General features: G+C 42.1%; 2 protein-coding genes across 6 annotated transcripts; one reads left to right on the forward strand and one right to left on the reverse strand.

The window, feature by feature from the left end:
- Positions 1-4: 4 nt before the first annotated feature.
- Positions 5-4,726, reverse strand: LRRIQ4 (leucine rich repeats and IQ motif containing 4). Its single transcript, XM_054835509.1, is given in 5 exon segments — positions 5-115; positions 1,142-1,394; positions 2,029-2,189; positions 2,519-2,692; positions 3,623-4,726. Coding segments are annotated over 5 exon segments (1,803 nt in total).
- A 566-nt stretch (positions 4,727-5,292) lies between these two features.
- Positions 5,293-17,136, forward strand: LRRC34 (leucine rich repeat containing 34). Of its 5 annotated transcripts, XM_054835290.1 has the most exons (12): positions 5,813-5,921; positions 6,236-6,357; positions 7,273-7,397; positions 7,552-7,616; positions 8,370-8,453; positions 10,044-10,172; positions 11,881-11,976; positions 13,594-13,748; positions 13,840-13,995; positions 15,431-15,557; positions 15,836-16,035; positions 16,655-17,136. In XM_054835290.1, exons 2-12 carry the CDS (start codon positions 6,242-6,244, stop codon positions 16,722-16,724), a joined length of 1,323 nt encoding a protein of 440 aa, XP_054691265.1. In that variant the 5' UTR covers positions 5,813-5,921; positions 6,236-6,241; the 3' UTR covers positions 16,725-17,136. The 5 variants fall into 5 exon arrangements, with proteins under 5 accessions (XP_054691262.1, XP_054691265.1, XP_054691261.1 ...); XM_054835287.1 differs by lacking the exon at positions 5,813-5,921 and adding an exon at positions 5,293-5,389 and having other exon boundaries at positions 15,836-17,136; XM_054835286.1 differs by having other exon boundaries at positions 15,836-17,136.
- Positions 17,137-17,219: the final 83 nt, after the last annotated feature.

Here is a 17,219-nt window from a genome sequence, read left to right on the forward strand (position 1 = left end):
AATATCACTTTTTGGCTTTTGATCCTTTTACAGGCTTCTCTTTTCCCTTTCCTTTTTCTTTCTTTTCCTTCTTTTCAATCTCCTGGTTTATCAACCCACGCCACAAACTTTGGATCTGAAGAAGAGAGAACATCAGTCTGGTTACCTGGAGGACAACGGTAAAAGCGAACAGTCATGTGGAACAGTATTACTGGTGGATATTCTTGATGCAAAAAGCCAGGCACATTGTGGTCTCCAAAACCCTTTTATTCTGTATTAGACTACATTGTTTGCAGCTAAGATAGACTGCCAGCCACCTGACTTTTCTTTTACTCTGTGTGTTATTTTTTTCAAGAGGAATTTCTTACCAGGGAGAACACTAACGCTGTAGACCTTTTGATCAGAGTAGTAAATGACTATGTCTATGCATCTTTAAATGTCACCTTTTAGTTCAGAAGAACAGCTTGGGAGAAACACAGTAGCTCATGAAGAAATTACAGACATTACAGAAAGAGAATAATAACTTAGGTTCAGAGGAATCAAAGACTGAGTATTTGCCTTTCCTTCCTTTGTGCTCTATATTTTTTCTGAGCAAATTAATTCCATGGCACACTGGTGATACAGACTGATGTTCTTTTGGAAAAAAAACCCAAAACAAAACAAAAAAACAACGCACAAAAAATGTGTTTTGTTCAATGTGTTTGCACAATGGATCTTCAACTCTCTACAGTCAAAATACAGTCAGCAAGAGTGAAGATGCCACCTGCAGTTATTTTAATCTTTAAGCAATGCCTTGACTTAGAGGATCTGCCCCGGTTTTAGACACACTAACCATTCCCATTCCACTGGACAAGGAACTATGGAACACTCCGCTGCAAGTTGTAAGGGCAGTTCTGTGCCTGCTGACTGTGACCTGGTGGGGCATTGACAACCTTCTGCAACATTTTTGAATGATGCCCAGTGCTGTATTTCCTGATGGTTCCCTATATCCTACCTTAATGTGATCAGTGATAGAAGTGCTGCTCTGCCACAGCTGATGCAAATGGTGGTTTATGATGTTTTTGATGTTGCATAGAGTGCCCTGTAGGTTGTTCTGCAAAGTATCTATTACTAAAACCACAGCTTTGTATGTATATTGTGGTGACTTTCTTAACACCCCTACCTTTAATTTCCTGGCCTTTTTATGTCTTTTTTCCTGTAAGTATTCCCAGATGGCAGATGTCCCCTGACAGCACACTTCAATCGGAGGATCTGTCATAGGGTTCCCCTCCACACAGACCAGCTCCAGCTGCTGAAGACTGTCCAAATCCTGGGGCAGCTGGGACAGCTGATTGTTCTGAACAAGCAGTTTTTGCAAACCTGAACACACAAAAGCAAACAGCTGCAGCACGAAGAACAGATTATGTGGAGCATTCCTGCATGCTCCCCATAAACAGGACATGGATGAGGCACAAACAATTCAGTCTCTGCATGTAACGAATGTGTATGTTGAACATGTCACCAGAGTGTTTTAAATTCAAAGTATCTGCTCCCAAATATAGAAAGATGGGACTCAGGCTCTCCTAGCAAAGCATTTCCTTCACTAGGTGAAGACTATTCACCTGGTATCCAGGCGGCCAAATTCAGCTTTCAAAAGTCCTGCTACTTGGCACACTAGCAGTGCTAGTGAACTTAGCCACACAGAGATGCAATGGAGAACTGGGGAAGATCGACAGATTGGGCTGGGGAGCACCCCCAGAGAGCCAGTTCCTCACCGACCCCCTGGAGTCACTGGTGCTGACCCAGTGGGTCTTCTCACATCAGGGGGTCTGCTTCAAGCTGAGCTCTGGGAAACATCTTTTTCCCCTGACCCTGAGGTTGAGGTAGGTCATGGGTGAGGACCTCTGGTCCACTTGGCTTGGGTACAGCGCTTCCCCCAGCCTCCCAGTCCCTAACTTTCATCCTATTTGGCTCCCTTACAACTTCAGGATGAGCCCTGAACTGCATTCCTTCCTTCCCTTGTCTCCCTCCTTCTAAAATGCTTACTGGTACTTGTGTCTTTAAGGCCACCACCACAATGACTATTTTTCACCTTGTATTTGGCATAGAGAGTCTGGGAGCTGTTTAAGGAGATTGTTGTGACAGTCAAGTATTTTCAAGTGGGTCAATAAGCCGATGGATGCAGGCAGGTACTCCAGAAAATTATTCTCCATATGCAGTTCTTTCAGATTCTGGAAAATATGTGTGCATAACTTTTAATAATTAAAGGATTTTTCCTTAGCTTGATATATAATCCATGTATAGAGAATATCAGTAAGTGCAGAAGTAAGGTTTATAAACTGAGATACCGTTGGGATGACTGCCAAACAGAGAGACAACACAACATGAGTTTCAAACACTGAGCTTTGATAGTATTCCTGTTTGGACAGCCCTGGCCTGATGCTGCACCATGTACCTAAAGAGATTAAGAAACCTTCAGTCCTGCATTTGGGAGCAGCTGAAGTCTATGGAAGTGCCATGCCGCAGCAGACCAAGATCTTCCCCCTTCTATTGCTCCTACCTGCAATTTGCTGACGTCTTCTGGCAGACTTGTGAATTTAATTCCTTTATTTTGTCCCAGATATAATCTCTCTAATGACTCCAGGAGAAAGATTTCCTTTGGAAAGATACTGAATTTGTTTTCAGACAGGCTAAGGCATTTCAAATTTGTCAGTTCTTTCATCTCCGCAGGTATCTAGACACAGTCATTAAAAAGATACATTATGTCAATTAAACAGTAATCTTTGGGATTTTGTTTTTAGGGAAAAATCTCTAGGAAAATGGTGTGGCACTGCATTACTGCTGATGGATGAACACAGAATATTCTGCTCATTAATATAACATTATACCTCACAGTATGGTGGAAATTTTGGTGAAAAAAGCCGTGTCGTTTCCTCTGCTGGAAAGATTTCTTATGGGGTTAATTTTATTATGTAGCAGAAACATTAGTCTGCTTCTTCATTTCCTTTGTATGCACAGTGCAGGGAAGAATCATTTAAATGAATGAAATCTGAAAGTGATTCTTTTCATGAATTACTACTTCTGTCAATGTAACCTTCAAGAAGAAAATTGCACAAGTGAAAATCTCCTTGGAAAAGAAGTGTTGCATTATATAAAAAGGAAGGTGTATTCTGAGCCCTAAAAGGAGTATGTCTGTGAATACTGTTACACTTAAAATAGCACAGCTTTAGGGTACCTAATTGTTCATTATCAAATGAACAGCAAATGTTAATGGTGTTAAAGGCATTAACAATAGCACATCCATTTTTAAATTGCCCTCTGCTCTGTTTCAATTTGTGACGTATTGATTCTACACAAATGCCGCTCTTATTTTCCCGTGTATGCAGAAAAAAAAAGACACAAAAAGACTGCAGCAGTCCCTCCAGTCAGTATTTCATCTTTATCATTCAGCACAAAGGTCAGTGTTTCCACATTCTTGCCTTTCTCTCCCTGCCTGAATACTCAGATGTCAGTGATAATGAGTAACCCAGGCTGAGGTGCATACCAGGTGGAACATGCCTTTTCACTGTAATAGGGAAAGGTAGCACTCAGTTGTAATGGAGAACTTAGATTTTGCAAAAGGGAGGTATGAATAAACTGAAAATGAAAACAAAGGAACAAATACCTCCTGTATCTGATTGCCATCCAGGGCCAATACTTCCAGATTTTTCATAGTGCATATTCCTTTAGGAATCTCATCAAAGCAATTTTCACTCAGATCTAGTATCCTGACACTGGTTAATCTGGTGAAGGACCCAGGTACTGTGCGCAGTCCAGCGTCACTCAGATAAACACGAGAAAGGGATGGCCAGCAGCAGATCTCCTGTGGGAACTTTTCCAGGCTGTTAGCAGACAGTCTGAGTACGCTCATTTCAGTGAGATTCTTCAAACCTGGGGGAAGCTTGTGCAGGAGATTATGAGACAGATCCAGCACAGCCAGCTTCTGGCAGCGTCGCAGTGTAGGAGGAATGGAGGATAAGTTATTAAAAGCTAAAAATAGCTTAACTAAGTTTGTCAAAGAGCCTACCTCTTCTGGAATGAGACTTATTAGATTCTGTTCCAGATCTATTATTTCTAAATTAGCAAGTTGACAAAGCTCTTTGGGAAAATTTTCAAATCTATTTTTCTGGAGGTAAATTTCCTTGAGTTTTGTCAGGTTCACTGTTTCTTTAGGCAGACATTGTAGATTATTGTCAGAAAGGCCAAGCAGTTCAACATGATGGAGGTATTTACAGATCTGCGCTGGGATTTCATGCAAGTTTGTTTTATAGAGCCTGAGCTGACGGAGGGACTGCAACTTGCTGATAACTGGCAGTGAACTGCAGGAGAGGGGATTGTTACTTAAATCTAAGCTCAGAAGACATTTCAGCTCCCCCAGTTCTTCACATATGTCCTGTATGTGATTCTGATCCAAGTAGAGGATCTTCATGTGCCTCAGGCGATTGATGTCCCTGGGAATGCTTACAATCAGGTTCTTTTCCATGTGCAGCTCTTCCAGATATTCTAGACTCAAGACCTCTGGCGAGATGGTTCTCAATTGCTGATTAGCTAAATCAATAAAATATATCCTGTCTGTGACGCACATAGGAAAAAGAGCTTCATCCTCTGGCTCATCATTCACTGGTATTTGTGCAGTCTGATAGCGGTCATCCTCAAAACCAACAGAGTCAGTTTTGGGGCAGTGAGTGCCCCCTGTGCTGGCCTCCTGGCTCTGCTGAAAGTCAGACATCTCTGCTCCTTATTTTTAATTTCAGAAGAGAAAAAAATTAAAAATCAACAGTACTCAAAGACCTTCCTATGCTAAATAAATACTGGAAGAGTTCAGCATTTAGGGACAGGTTCTAGTCTCAGTGGTACACCTGCAAAAAGCTGCTTGTGTTCACTGAGATCAAAACCCGCAACACATGCAGCGGGACCATAGCTTTGTATCACAGTGCATCCCGACGTGCCCCAGCAGCCAAATTCAGAAGGTGACCTTGTGGAATCAGGGGAGTTGGATGAAGCAACCTCCTTGAGTCTCGAAGGCCTGTATTTACAAACACTGACTGAGACCTGGCTTCAGCTACGCTGATTGTAAAACTGCAAGACTCTTACTGTAAAAAGGTGGCACCTTGTTCTATAACTGCATGGTTTCTGAGCCGGAGAGGTGCCAGCGAATCTGATATTTGACAACCCTCGAAGCTGTACTATTGCAGACAGTGAAGGACCAAGGGGTGGAAAAGGGTGACTCTCCGAACAACCTCTGATGTCTGGAAAGAAGAAAGCTTTCAGCTGGCATTTAAGGAAAGATAAGAGAGAAAGTGGAGGTCAAGAGGCAGCCATCACTCATCTCCCACTGACGCCCTTGTCTCTGCTGCCTTAACCGTGCCGGGAGGACGCCACGTTTCCAGAGGTGGGTGGTTTCCAGGTGTCACCAGGACAAGGAAGAACTGAGCAACCACCACAGGGAGAGCCCCATGCTGGGCTTAGCAGCCTAATTCAGATGTTGCACGAGGGTGTTTTCATTTTCTTTGGCTCTAAGTTCAGCGCTCAGGTGCGAGCCCCACACGCTGGGACAGGAGAGCATGCTATCCCAGCCCGCTCCCTCCTGCGCACAAGAGCAGTAGTGAGGTTGCTAGGAGGATTTATTTGGAGGAAAGGGCCAGCACAGGCACCTTTGAAGTTGCTGCTAATTCGTGTACCACAGAAATGTTTGCAAACGCTCCACAATGGGGCCTCCTGCCAGGGCCCAGGGCTGGGCCTGGCTACCTTCACCCACCCTCTGTTGGCGGAGGGCCCGGGACACCCTCCTTGGAAACAGGCTCCATTACCAAACATCGTTGTTAACCTCGGAGCAGCCTGGCTCGGGCTGCAGAACAGAGCTCACCCCTGGGCTGGTCGCCGTGGGTTGATGCAGGGAGAGGGTGCAGGTGTTGGTCGCTCAGGTAGGTCTGCGTAGGTCGGGGGCCCAGCTGCTTTACAGGGAAAAAGGATCTGCCTGTATGAACATTAATTCTCTGTTAGCTCAGATCCTATTTGATGGCAAATCAGAAACACGTCCACAAGTCCACATTTTTTCCTCCAGCTTTTCCTGTCTGTATCTCTCTGTTATTCTTGTGTTGCATTCCAAGAGCTGTAACCCTTTTCAGACCAAGCCCATTTTTATTGTTAGGCAGAGCCCGGCACAACAGCGCCTGGGTCCATGGTGATGTTGCTAGGCTGCCGCAATGATGCAGTAACACTTTGTTTTGTTTTCCAGCAGGTCATGTCAGTTCATCCAGATCTTCACCAGCACTATGTGCAGACCTGCCAAAACTTGGGCCAATCTGAAAACCCCTTCATTGCTCATGTGCTTCAAGAAGCTGAAAAAAATTATAAAATGTAAGGAAATAACAAACAGCGTGTTTCAGACGCTTTTGAAAGCCTTAAACAAGATAGCAGGACAAGGAATTAAACAATGAGAAAGTTCATGCAGTTTCAGGCTTAAACACAAATCATATTTAGCATTTACTGCAGAAGTTCTGGTTTGACTCATCTTGACATCATCTTGGCAGAAGTTTGTAGCTATATATCCTTTCTGGGCAGCTTTACAAGCAGCGAAATCAAAAAAAGTGAAAAATGTACAGGATGGTGCCTTTGTGTCCCTCAGAGAAGCCAAACCCAGCATCTAGTCATCCTAACTCCCTTCCTTTTGTCTCGCTCCTGTTTAAAAAGCCTCAGCTGCATCCAGTTAGCTTCCAGCAGGTAATGCTTCTCTGGGCTGTCTCTGGATCCTGCCAAGGTATTAACCACTCAAGCTGTCTCTCATTATGGGGCTAGGTAAGGCTTCCTCTCATGGATGCTCCTGGGGTCAAAATTAATTGTCCTTTGGAGAAAAAACCTGAGAAAAGACAGCAAAGGGAAATGGTTTGTATTAGGTTTTGATCCTGAGGGCAGGATAGAGTAAATAAAACAAAGGGAACAATTAAAAAGGAGATGATGAGGTAACCTCTAGGATAGTCTCCTCTATTTCTATCTGTCTTCTGCTCATCTTGCTTCTTTCTGCTTTCTGGGTACAGCTGCTAAGCATGGTCTTGCAGCTCTGCAGTGTCTTCAGAATATCAGAAAGGCCAGTGCTGAGGTACAGCTTGAATCACGTTGTCTGTCATGGTGTTACCAAAGGTAGTGGCAGCAGCTAACTGCATGAAATCAGTGCATCAGTGAGGGCAAGCATGGATACGCCCCTCATCTAGAAAGAAAATTTGGGTTTTTGTATAATTTTACTTCTCCCCATGTGCTTAGATTTTTATGTTACAGGGGACGGACAAAAGGGATCACACTAAAAATAGCTGGAAATAATCGTCTGGTGCCTGTGCAGAGAGTTACAGATGACAATCTTCAAGTTCTTACCTCTGTCTTACAGAATACTGGATTTGTCACAGGTAAGCTTTTTTCACGTATGTTTGACATTGCTGTGCTAACATGAGAAAACGTAAGTAGTCTTGATTTCAGCCTTAGTTTGTCTTTATTTCTTTTTGTAGATCAATTCATTGTAGATATGCAACTGTCACATTTTTCATTCTCCATCTTTTTCAGGTTTGGATTTTAGATGTAATGTATTGACTGATGCTGGAGCAAAGCACATGGCAACATTCCTCCAGGTGCCAAAATGATGTTTATCATTCAGCAACTTGTAATTTATTTAGCTATGATTATATTTATCTGTGGTAAATTTGAGACAAGAATGCACTGGTTTGGCAAAATTCCATTCATTTTGACTTTCACATCCAAATCCGTCCCACTAGAATCTCACATTGTATTTTCTGGGGAGATTTTTAATTTCTGGTAGAAAACCATTTGACATTTGGCTAGGGTGTCATGAAGAAAGAACGGTAGAGTAAACTGTGGAGCTTTTAGGCTTAAAGTTAATTCAACAAAGGTGGTAATGGTAGTGTCAACTGTGCCAAGGCCTTTGTTTGATATACTTTATCATCTCTGTTAGTCTTTTTGTAGGCCTAAACATAGGAAACTTCAATGCTGCCTTTCTGACATTGTAAGCACCGGAATGGTGAGTGGCCACTCAGTGCCTGTGTTCCTAGAGCTCAGGGAGTGCTACCAAGTTCCCAAAATGCCTGAAGGTCTGCATCTGAGCTTGAGCACCTGCCTTGTTTGGTCATGCAGAGCACGTGGTTTCTGTAAGCCCCCTGAGGACCTACACACTACGTGTTTTTCTGCCTTTCCATTATCATCTGATGTACTTTGGCATTCTTTAACTACTTCTCCAAATGAGGGGCTACCTGAAATGCAGCAAAGGTCAGAGGTTTTAACTATGCATATGAGGCATCTCCTTTTTGAAAAATACAGATGTGCTTGGGAAAAAAGTCTCATTGCTTTCTGCTCTGTTTGTTCTGAAGGAAAACTCCACTCTGCAGTACCTTAACCTGATGTTTAATGATATTGGCACAAGTGGAGCAGAGCTGATAGCGAGAGCACTCCATGTGAGTATTTGTCTTGGATATTTAGACAATGGCATCTAGTTTGATATTTTTGCTTTTGATGAAAAGTACTAGCTGTCCTGCCAACAGTGGAGCTGGCTGAAAGGGCCCTCTGTCTTCAGTCCATTCAGCATTTTGCTAGGTCACAGGGATTCAGGGATTGCTCGTTTTCCCAAGGCAGAATTCAGAAATCAGATTTCACACAGGAGAAAGTTGCACTGTGCTGCCATTAACACTTAATTATCAGAACTATCGCAGCTGCATTTTTTCTGTGTGAAAAATGCTATGCTGTGCTATACGATATAGAATGCCATCATTTTTTCCTTTTTTTTTTTTAAATGTATTAAATTTGCCTGTACCTTGATGTCAATATTTGTCTTGATCTAAGAGGTCTGAGACGTGTTTTCAAAACTTTGCCTTACAGCAGCAGCATAAAAACAAGTTTGTTATTTTTAATGTGGTTTCCCAAGGAAATGAAGCTTGTGTGTGAGATTTGTTGTGTTTGTGAAACGAGACTCGGGTGAGCTCGTTCTTCCTCCTTCCTAGTCTTTGAACTCCGAAACTGACTTCAACTGAATTTGACGGGCCTCCAAAATGCTGAGGTTGTACTGTAGATTGTACAACACCGGGCTTGCAAGCAACCCCGAAAGCTATTTGTGCAGCCCTCTGGCAGCATTTGCTGAGCAGGCGCGTGGCAGGACCTGACCGGCCAGGCAGCCCCTTGGCTGTGGGGGCTCCTGGCTGTGGGACCAGGCAGGGGGGGATATGGGGACGAAGGGGGTGTGATATTGAGGGAGGGAGAGGGAAGGAGATGCTGGGAAGGGGTACTGGGGACATGTGGAAGACATAAAAGCCGTATGAAACCAGGCTTCATTAGTTCTGCTGCTCACAGAACTACTTGTTTTGTAATCTCTTACTTATACAATCATTATCTCTGGTAATGAGTGATTACGGTGGTACTGAGGAATTAAAAATACAAAACTACTCTGCATTGCATTTAGGGCTTTAACAGTGAATAGATATTTCATATCCACTGAAATTCTATGGAGGATGAGGGGAAAGATGCTGACTTTTCTAGTCCTCTGATCAGAACTTTATATTGCCTGTGAAGTCTGTAGTGTCCAGCAAAGACTTACAAACTGGTTTGACTCTGCACCATGGAGTCCTGCCGACAGCGACCGGCTTCACTGAACTTTGACTGGTCCTGTGATTTTTAAAAGACTATGAAAAATAAAGCAAATTATATTCTTGATTAAAATACGCTTACTAGATTTAAATCAGTTTTGAAATAATTTGCATTTCAGCTGGCAATTTAGGCAGAAATATCTGCCTGGATTATTTTCATGAGTGTGAAATTTGTGAACATGGGAGAAACAAGAGTTTTCAAATGCTCGAGTTTTCCTTCCAGACTCCCATGCATTTGATTTCATTGAGGGGAGCCTAAGCCAAATGCTTAGTCAGTGTTATCACTGAGACACAATTCTTCTGGAGGGATGTTTTGTCTTTGTGTGACAACCAGCAGGATTCACAGGAAAAAGGACAGCATTGTTTTTCAGGCCATTCAAAAGGATTTTTCTTTTTAATTTTGTCTAGAGGAATGAAACTCTTGTGTATTTGAGAATGACTGGAAACAAAATAGGAAACAAAGGTGGGATGTTTTTTGCTTCAATGCTACAAATTAATTCAACCTTAGAGAAGCTGGATCTTGGAGACTGTGATATGGTGAGTAACGCAGTAAAATTAGCAGCAGTGACATAAGTCTTTCAAGGGTATTACAAAGGTCCTGCAGTGCTTAATTAGGGGGAAATGCCATCTGTTGCCATTGATTTTACATTTTGTGGTAACTTGAGGTAAGACAATATATAATATTGCAATGCATTCTTGGAAAGGCATGTGGCATGAAACACCTGTGAAGTCATAACTGATGATCTATTAGAGCCACTATGTCCCTGGGAATTCAAGTGCTTGCCTTTCACATTTTCTGAGGTTTGTTTCTGCTGTTCATTTTTGTTACACTGTAACTCCTGTGCAATTCTCGTTGAAGAAAGGACTTCTTATTCCCTGGAGGTTCTTTTCCTTCTAAAGTGTGCAGTGCTATAAAGCCCAGAAGTCACTCAGTCCCATACCTCTGCTGCTCCTATCAGAGCTCGACCCATAAAGGACATAGGCACAAGAGTGCTGATTTGAGTAGAAAGACACCTGATTTGATCTCAGATAACCTGCCACCTCCTTGAGTTGGGTGCTGAGACTCCTTACACAATGCACAGGGCAAGTCAGGAGGGTAGAAATGGGTAAATGTACTAAGCAGGGCGCTTCCCACTCTAACCAGTAAAAGCCTGTGGATTGCTTTTAGAACACTATGGGGTACAACAGGAGGTAGCAATTTGAGCTGTGAACCTCCTCCTGGTGCAAGGTCCCAGCCTGATGGATGGTGTGTCTGTGTGTGATCACATCAGAGGGGCTGGAAACTGGAAGTGCTTCTTCTCCCTGCCTGGGAGAATTTGGTCCTTTTTCTTGCCTTCTGGGAGAATGCTCTTACCAAGCTAGAAGTGCAATGAAGATGGGCCACTCTCAGCCTTCCTGTTCAGGGTGTTCATCTTTTCAGGAGATAATGAAGTGTATGTTGGGCAGAAGGAGTAAGTTTGGCTGTAAGCTAACAGTTATGGCTGGGGTGAGATGAAAATGTTAATATACTCGTTTTCTGGAATTACAGAATTTGCTCCTAAACTAGAAGGGGGAATACCTCTCAGAAACTGTGAAGGGTGTTATGAAAATATAAACTAAGCGTAGCCATTGTAGGAGTTATTTGAAAACTTAATATGTTTATGCTTGGTAGAAAGTTGATAGAAAACTGATTTAAAATTAAATAGCTTTGGGTGTAGACCAGCCTAATTGGAAAATAATGTAAATATAAATTAGTGAGCAAATAAGGAGGAAATACAAAAATCTGACTGGCCTGTGTTCTAGACTCTCACTACTCTGTACCACATTAATTCACATTTAGTATTAAGGACTTTTACTAAAGACCTTAGGGAGCACACACAAGCTGATTTTAATTCATAAATCAGGAAAACCAAAATACAGGATCAATTAAATGGACAACTATCTTTTGAGATGCATTATTCTTGCTTTTTATTTTCTGACTTGCCAAATTTCCTGGTCATTTGTACTTCTTAGTCTAATTCCACTCCATTATTCCATCAGGAATTGGCATTGGCATTATCAGAAAACACACTGTCTGTAAGCACTTGCCTACTGCGCTTGCATGTCTTCAGAGTACGTGGAGGCAGAAATAATAGTATTTCCATTCTGAGCCAATTTGATGTTTTTGATCTTCTGACAATCAGTTCTAAGAAGTCATGGGAATTTGGTAGCTTGATCTATACGTTGGACGGATTTCTCTAAAGAGTGAATTTATTTTCATTTCCAGGGTACGCAGTGTCTCATAGCAATAGCAACAGCCCTGACTCAGAACAAATCAGTCAAAGCAATAAACCTAAATCGTCCTTTATTGTACAGCCAAGAGGTACGTAAGTAGACTGTAGTGTCAGTTCAGTCAAAGACAGAAGCATGAGTAAAGTCAGGAGTGATGTATTTATGGACAGCAGAACTACACGGCTTTCTCAGTTTCCTTACAAAGTTGCAGAAAAATTCTTTTTCTCTTTTTGTGCCAAGTTTTGTGCAGTCACAGGCTGCCCCTGTTTAACTAGGAGGTTAATTTTGTAAAAATTTCTTTCTTGGTACGTATGCACTTGTCAAATAATGGGCTAATGGAGATGGTTTGGTATTGGTGAACCAAGTATTCCTTCTGCTGTTACAGCATGGAGAGGTTTATGTGTCCTTCAGCAAACTGAGGGAGAAATGCAGTTCAGCAGGAAATGAGGGGAAGAACAAAAGACTGCTGTGTATCTGAGCAGTGCCATACATGGGCAATTGCCAGAGCCCGCAGTCTAAAGAAGAAAGGCACACTTCAACAATATGCCATATTCACTGGGCTGCAAGGTTTTGTCTGTCTATGTGACCTTTAAGCATGAATTTAACAATTTAACATTGATGAACCTCATCAATGTAAAACCTGTGACGCATTTGTTAGCCAAAACAAAGACACAAACCCTCCAAAACAAGTGAGCACTGAGAAGAGAATCGGCAAGGCAGTGTTTGCTGGGGGCAGCACCGCAGGCCACTAGATGCGTACGGGCGCACAGAGCTGCGGTGGTTTTGCTTGCAGGCATGCTGCTTCTGCGCACCACCAGTGCTGCTGGAGCCACAGCTACAGAGCTGGCTGAGGTGGTGGTTTCACCAGACCCGCAGCAGTTGTCAGGTGTCTGTGGATAGGTACGGTATTTTCCCGATGGCAGGATAAAATGAAACTGTCATGAAGGTCAGGTCTTCCTAAATCCCCAAAAGTTAATTTAACAGTTTAAACAGATTTTTAGTTGTTTCTTTTCTAGTAAGACAGGGTTTAATCTGCCTAAACCCAGTTTTAGAAGTCAATTTAAACTACTGCTGTTGCAAGTACATGCCAGTAAGGGCCTAGTCTATATTTGTGGGAGGCTCTTTTTTTTGTTTTTTTTGTTTGCCATTGTTCCCACCTTCAACTCCATCATTTTCTGAGGCGACTGCATTGTTGCCTTATTTTTGACTCACAATATTCCCTTGGTTATTTTCTTAACTAAATGTGACAACTTCAAAATGAACTTACTTTGTCTTACAGTGACAGGACAGATTTTTTCCCATAGCAATCCCGTTTCTTTTTATGAAATAACAGCTTACTGTCATGACAAAATACTCTTAATGTTAGTGAAGACTGACTCAGATGTTTGGGTTTTTTAAGAGCAATGACTGGGAGGAAAACTCATCAGACATAATGATTCAAACATTGGTGCTCCTGATATTTGCAGGGATGTATATAATACTGGAAATCTGCAGATATCTTTCTGGTATTTTTCTTTTTAATTTTTTTTTTTTATTTTCAGCATTATAATATCACTTCCCAGTTATTTTTAATACAAAGCTGTAATATACAAAATAGAACACTACTGACGACCAAACATTGCTGTTAGCTGTGCATTTCCCTTTAACTGAAGCAAGACCATATCTTATCCTAAAGTACAGCTTAATAAAACTGAGTGTATGTTTTTAGGAGGAGACCACAATTCACGTAGCTCTGATGTTGAAAAAGAACTCTTCTCTTGTGGAACTACATTTGTGCAAGCACGAAATGAAAAACTTTGGCGTGGAGCGACTGTGTGAGGCATTGTATGAAAATTCCAGCCTGAGATACCTTGATCTTAGCTGGTAAGAGTTACTATGTGACGTAGCCCTGACTAAGATCAGACACTCATTTTCTTAGCACCTTTAAAAAAAAATGTATGCATCTCTCTTTCAGTAATAAAATAACCTGTGATGGTGTAAAATTTTTGGGAGAACTACTGAAACGGAACCAAACCCTGGAAATCCTTGATCTTAGTGCAAACAGAATAGAAGATGATGGAGCCATCTACCTGAGTGAGGCCTTGGCTTTGTACAAGACGACTCTTCAGGCGTTAGTATTTACGTAACTTCCCCAGAAACTGCAGGTGTCATGACTCAAGAGTACGAGAAGCTCAGACTTTGCAGCGGCTGAACTGACATCACAACTGTGTGCTTTGATGTGACCGATCAAAATAGAAAAGTCAGGAAGTTTAAAACTTTTTAGTGCATTTTTTTTTCTCAGGAAAAAAAAAAAGTGACTGACACATTGGGTGGGATTCCTTTGCCTAAGCATAGGCATCTCCTGCTCTTGGAGATGCCCCGAGACCTGTGAGACATCCTAGGGCACTGGCAGGTGGCCCACAGGTCCTTTCAGAGCCCTGCACCTTGGAGACCAGGCAGGGCAGATGGCACAGGAGGCCTGTGTTTGGGTAACCAAATTAAGTCCCCTGTAGCTTCACGTGAGCTGAAGGAGTAAAATGCTAGGCCAAGACATTCAGTCCCACGTGCTAATGCCTCGTGTTCACCTTCCCACACTACCAGGCCTACTCATAACTCATTACCTTTTCCTTGTACTTCCTTTTTTATGTCTTGTATCCATTGCTGCCTGACGTACGCTTGTTCTTCTATTTCAGGGTTTTTTGGGTTGATGCTGAGATCACACTTGTGGTTCATCTTACATGTGATTCACAGCTTTTACAGTCATTCTAAGGGGTGTGGTGGGGGGAAAGGCAATTAGATCTTATTAGTTCTTTTTGCATCTTTAAAGTATAGGTCCCTGTGGTGCAAAAGTGAAAACAGACCAAGAGCTGTACATCTTCAAAATTTAAAGATAATCACATTCTATGCAGGGATAAGGCACTATATTTGTTGATTCTGATCTTCAACACTTAAGAAAATCCTCTAAGTTCGCTTCTGGGTGAACCAAGAAGAGCTGTAATCTCTCCATCAGGGTGTATTTCATGGCCTGCATTAAACTGTGTGCTGGCAGGATGTAAAAGCTGATCAAAGGTGTTACCTGAAGCCATTAGTTTTAAGTAGCAGACTGAGGAGGTGGCGGCTGCTAGGTGTCTCTGAAAGCTTTCCAGGCTCGCTAATATAAAAATAACTGCCACTCTACAAAGATCAAAGCTTTGCCTGGATAAATGCCAAGGCTTGGGCTTCAAAGCAGACTAGAGATGAGACCTGGCCACCACGCAGTTAAGTCACTGACTCCAAAGAACTCGACAGTGAACAACCGGTCTTGCGCGAGTCATGGAAATGCCTCGAGCAGGAGTATGAGTCCATAGGCCAAACTGCCTTTAGCAACCTGAAAAAGATTTTAGAGTAGGACTGGACTTGATAAAAATAAATAATTGTATTAGTAACAAATACACATTTTCAATATACATATATGATATAGAATAATATATAATGATAAAATAAAACAAATCATAGTTAAACTCTTAAACTAAGAGATGGGAATTCCATGGTTTGGCACACATTTGCCTATTTTCTCTGTTTATTAGGTTGTCAGTAGTAAGCAACAATATCAGTGGCAAAGGACTTGTAGCTCTTTCAGATGCAATGAAAACAAACACAGAACTTTCCTATATTTACATTTGGGGGAACAAATTTGATGAAGCCACCTGTATGGTAAGTGTTTGCTTCCAAACTCTTCTAAGAGGGTTGCGGTTTGTTTGTTCTAATTTCTTTTTACCATCATTGGGAAGACTACAGCAATTTGTGAACAAGATACCCCATTTATTATGTTTTTTAAAAGAATTATAATATGGTGGTGCTGTAATGAGACTAATTGGAGACTCACTGGACACCAGCATACTGAAATGATCAAGTATTCGCCTATTGTGCGTTACCTTCTAGAGCCTTCACTGCAATCTGGTATGCCAGATTCTTGTTCTTACTCATTTCAGGCATTTTCAGAATTAATTCAGACAGGCCACTTGAAGCCTAATTGTACAGATGTGGAACCGTATGAAGTGGATGGGTGCATTCACCTTGCAGAGCTCTCCCATGGCCTTAAGAAGCATTACTACTGGACACCGAGTTGTGGGGAGGCAACGAACAAAGACGCAAATGCCAGCCTGGCAATTGTAGCTGTTTCAGAATTCTTGTGAGGCAGCAGCTTGATGCGCTCTGTGTGCTTGAGCTTTCCTATCTGGTTTCTAGTAAAATAGATGATAGCAGTATCAGACTTGCTGTATGTTGATTCTTCAGGGTCTTTATAGTCTAGAAGGAATCTAAACTTGCTTGAAATGGCATTAAAGATAAAATATCAAACCAATGACTTTAAAATTTGATGCTAAATAACACCCAATCTATTAACAGCCCATTCATATGAAAATGCATTAATTTTGCTGCAGTCATTTCTATTGCACACTCTCCGTAGCTGTAGTTCCAGGGTTCCTAGGTGATGGATAAATTTAGTGAAGTGACATGCTCAGAGGAAAACATTTTGTCCACGGCATAGCACACCAAGAGTGACACTAGGTATTGTTAGCAGTAATGGGGAGTAAAAGTCACTGACCAGAGGCATGCAAGGAGTTTAGACTGCAGCAGTGCAGATGTATGAACTGAACTCCTAGCAGCTGAACTATTCCCCTCTACTTAGGAGATCTCAGATCAGGACTCTTATCAAGTGCTTCTTATTTAAAAAAAGATGCAGGGGCTGGATCAGAGCAGCAGCAGAGCCAATGGATGGAGTGTCGGGACCACAGGGTCCTCTTCTACAGGGCTGCTGCAGAGGAAGAGCTGCCATTGCCCTTCCTGGGCTGCGGACTCTGCAGTCAGGTTTCCACGTAGCAGGAAGAGAGAACCCACAGGTAACGTTATTGTGTCTCTGGGGGCTGGAGTACAGCCAGGCAGATTAAACTGAAAAAAACTTACACCCAGGACTGCCGCTGAGCAGCAGCTTTGCTTGACAGCAAATCAGATACGCTGTAGAACAAGGTTCTTGTTGAAGCTAATAGAGGTTTGGGTCAACCCATTTGTTGCTACTGTGCTCTATATATTCTTCTCCTTTTACTTCGTAATTGCCTGCTTTGATCTTTCTCCAAGACTGACTTTTTTTTTTTTTCCCCCACTTAAGCATTAAGCCACTATACTGCTGGAACTTTAAAGCTAGTGAACCTAGTTTACTGGGGTAGAAATGGTATTTTGATTAACTTGCAGCATGTACTTGTTTCTTGTACTACAAATGAAAACCACCACCACCACCATCACACTTGGTATCACTATTTCTTCCTGTCTCTTGAAAACTTTTTAAAAAGATTTCTATCATTAGACAACTCCTACATA

The sequence above is a fragment of the Grus americana genome, chromosome 9 (genome assembly GCF_028858705.1).
Source record: "Grus americana isolate bGruAme1 chromosome 9, bGruAme1.mat, whole genome shotgun sequence".
NCBI classification, from domain to species: Eukaryota; Metazoa; Chordata; class Aves; order Gruiformes; family Gruidae; genus Grus; species Grus americana.

What these genes read in the sequence shown, in the direction of transcription:
- LRRC34 (XM_054835290.1), top strand. Translation starts at nt 6,242, where the DNA reads ATGTCAGTTCATCCAGATCTTCACCAGCACTATGTGCAGACCTGCCAA. An exon ending in TTGATGAAGCCACCTGTATG is followed by an intron (nt 15,558 to 15,835) that starts GTAAGTGTTTGC and finishes TACTCATTTCAG; the next exon opens with GCATTTTCAGAATTAATTCA. An exon ending in GTAGCTGTTTCAGAATTCTT is followed by an intron (nt 16,036 to 16,654) that starts GTGAGGCAGCAG and finishes CCTCTTCTACAG; the next exon opens with GGCTGCTGCAGAGGAAGAGC.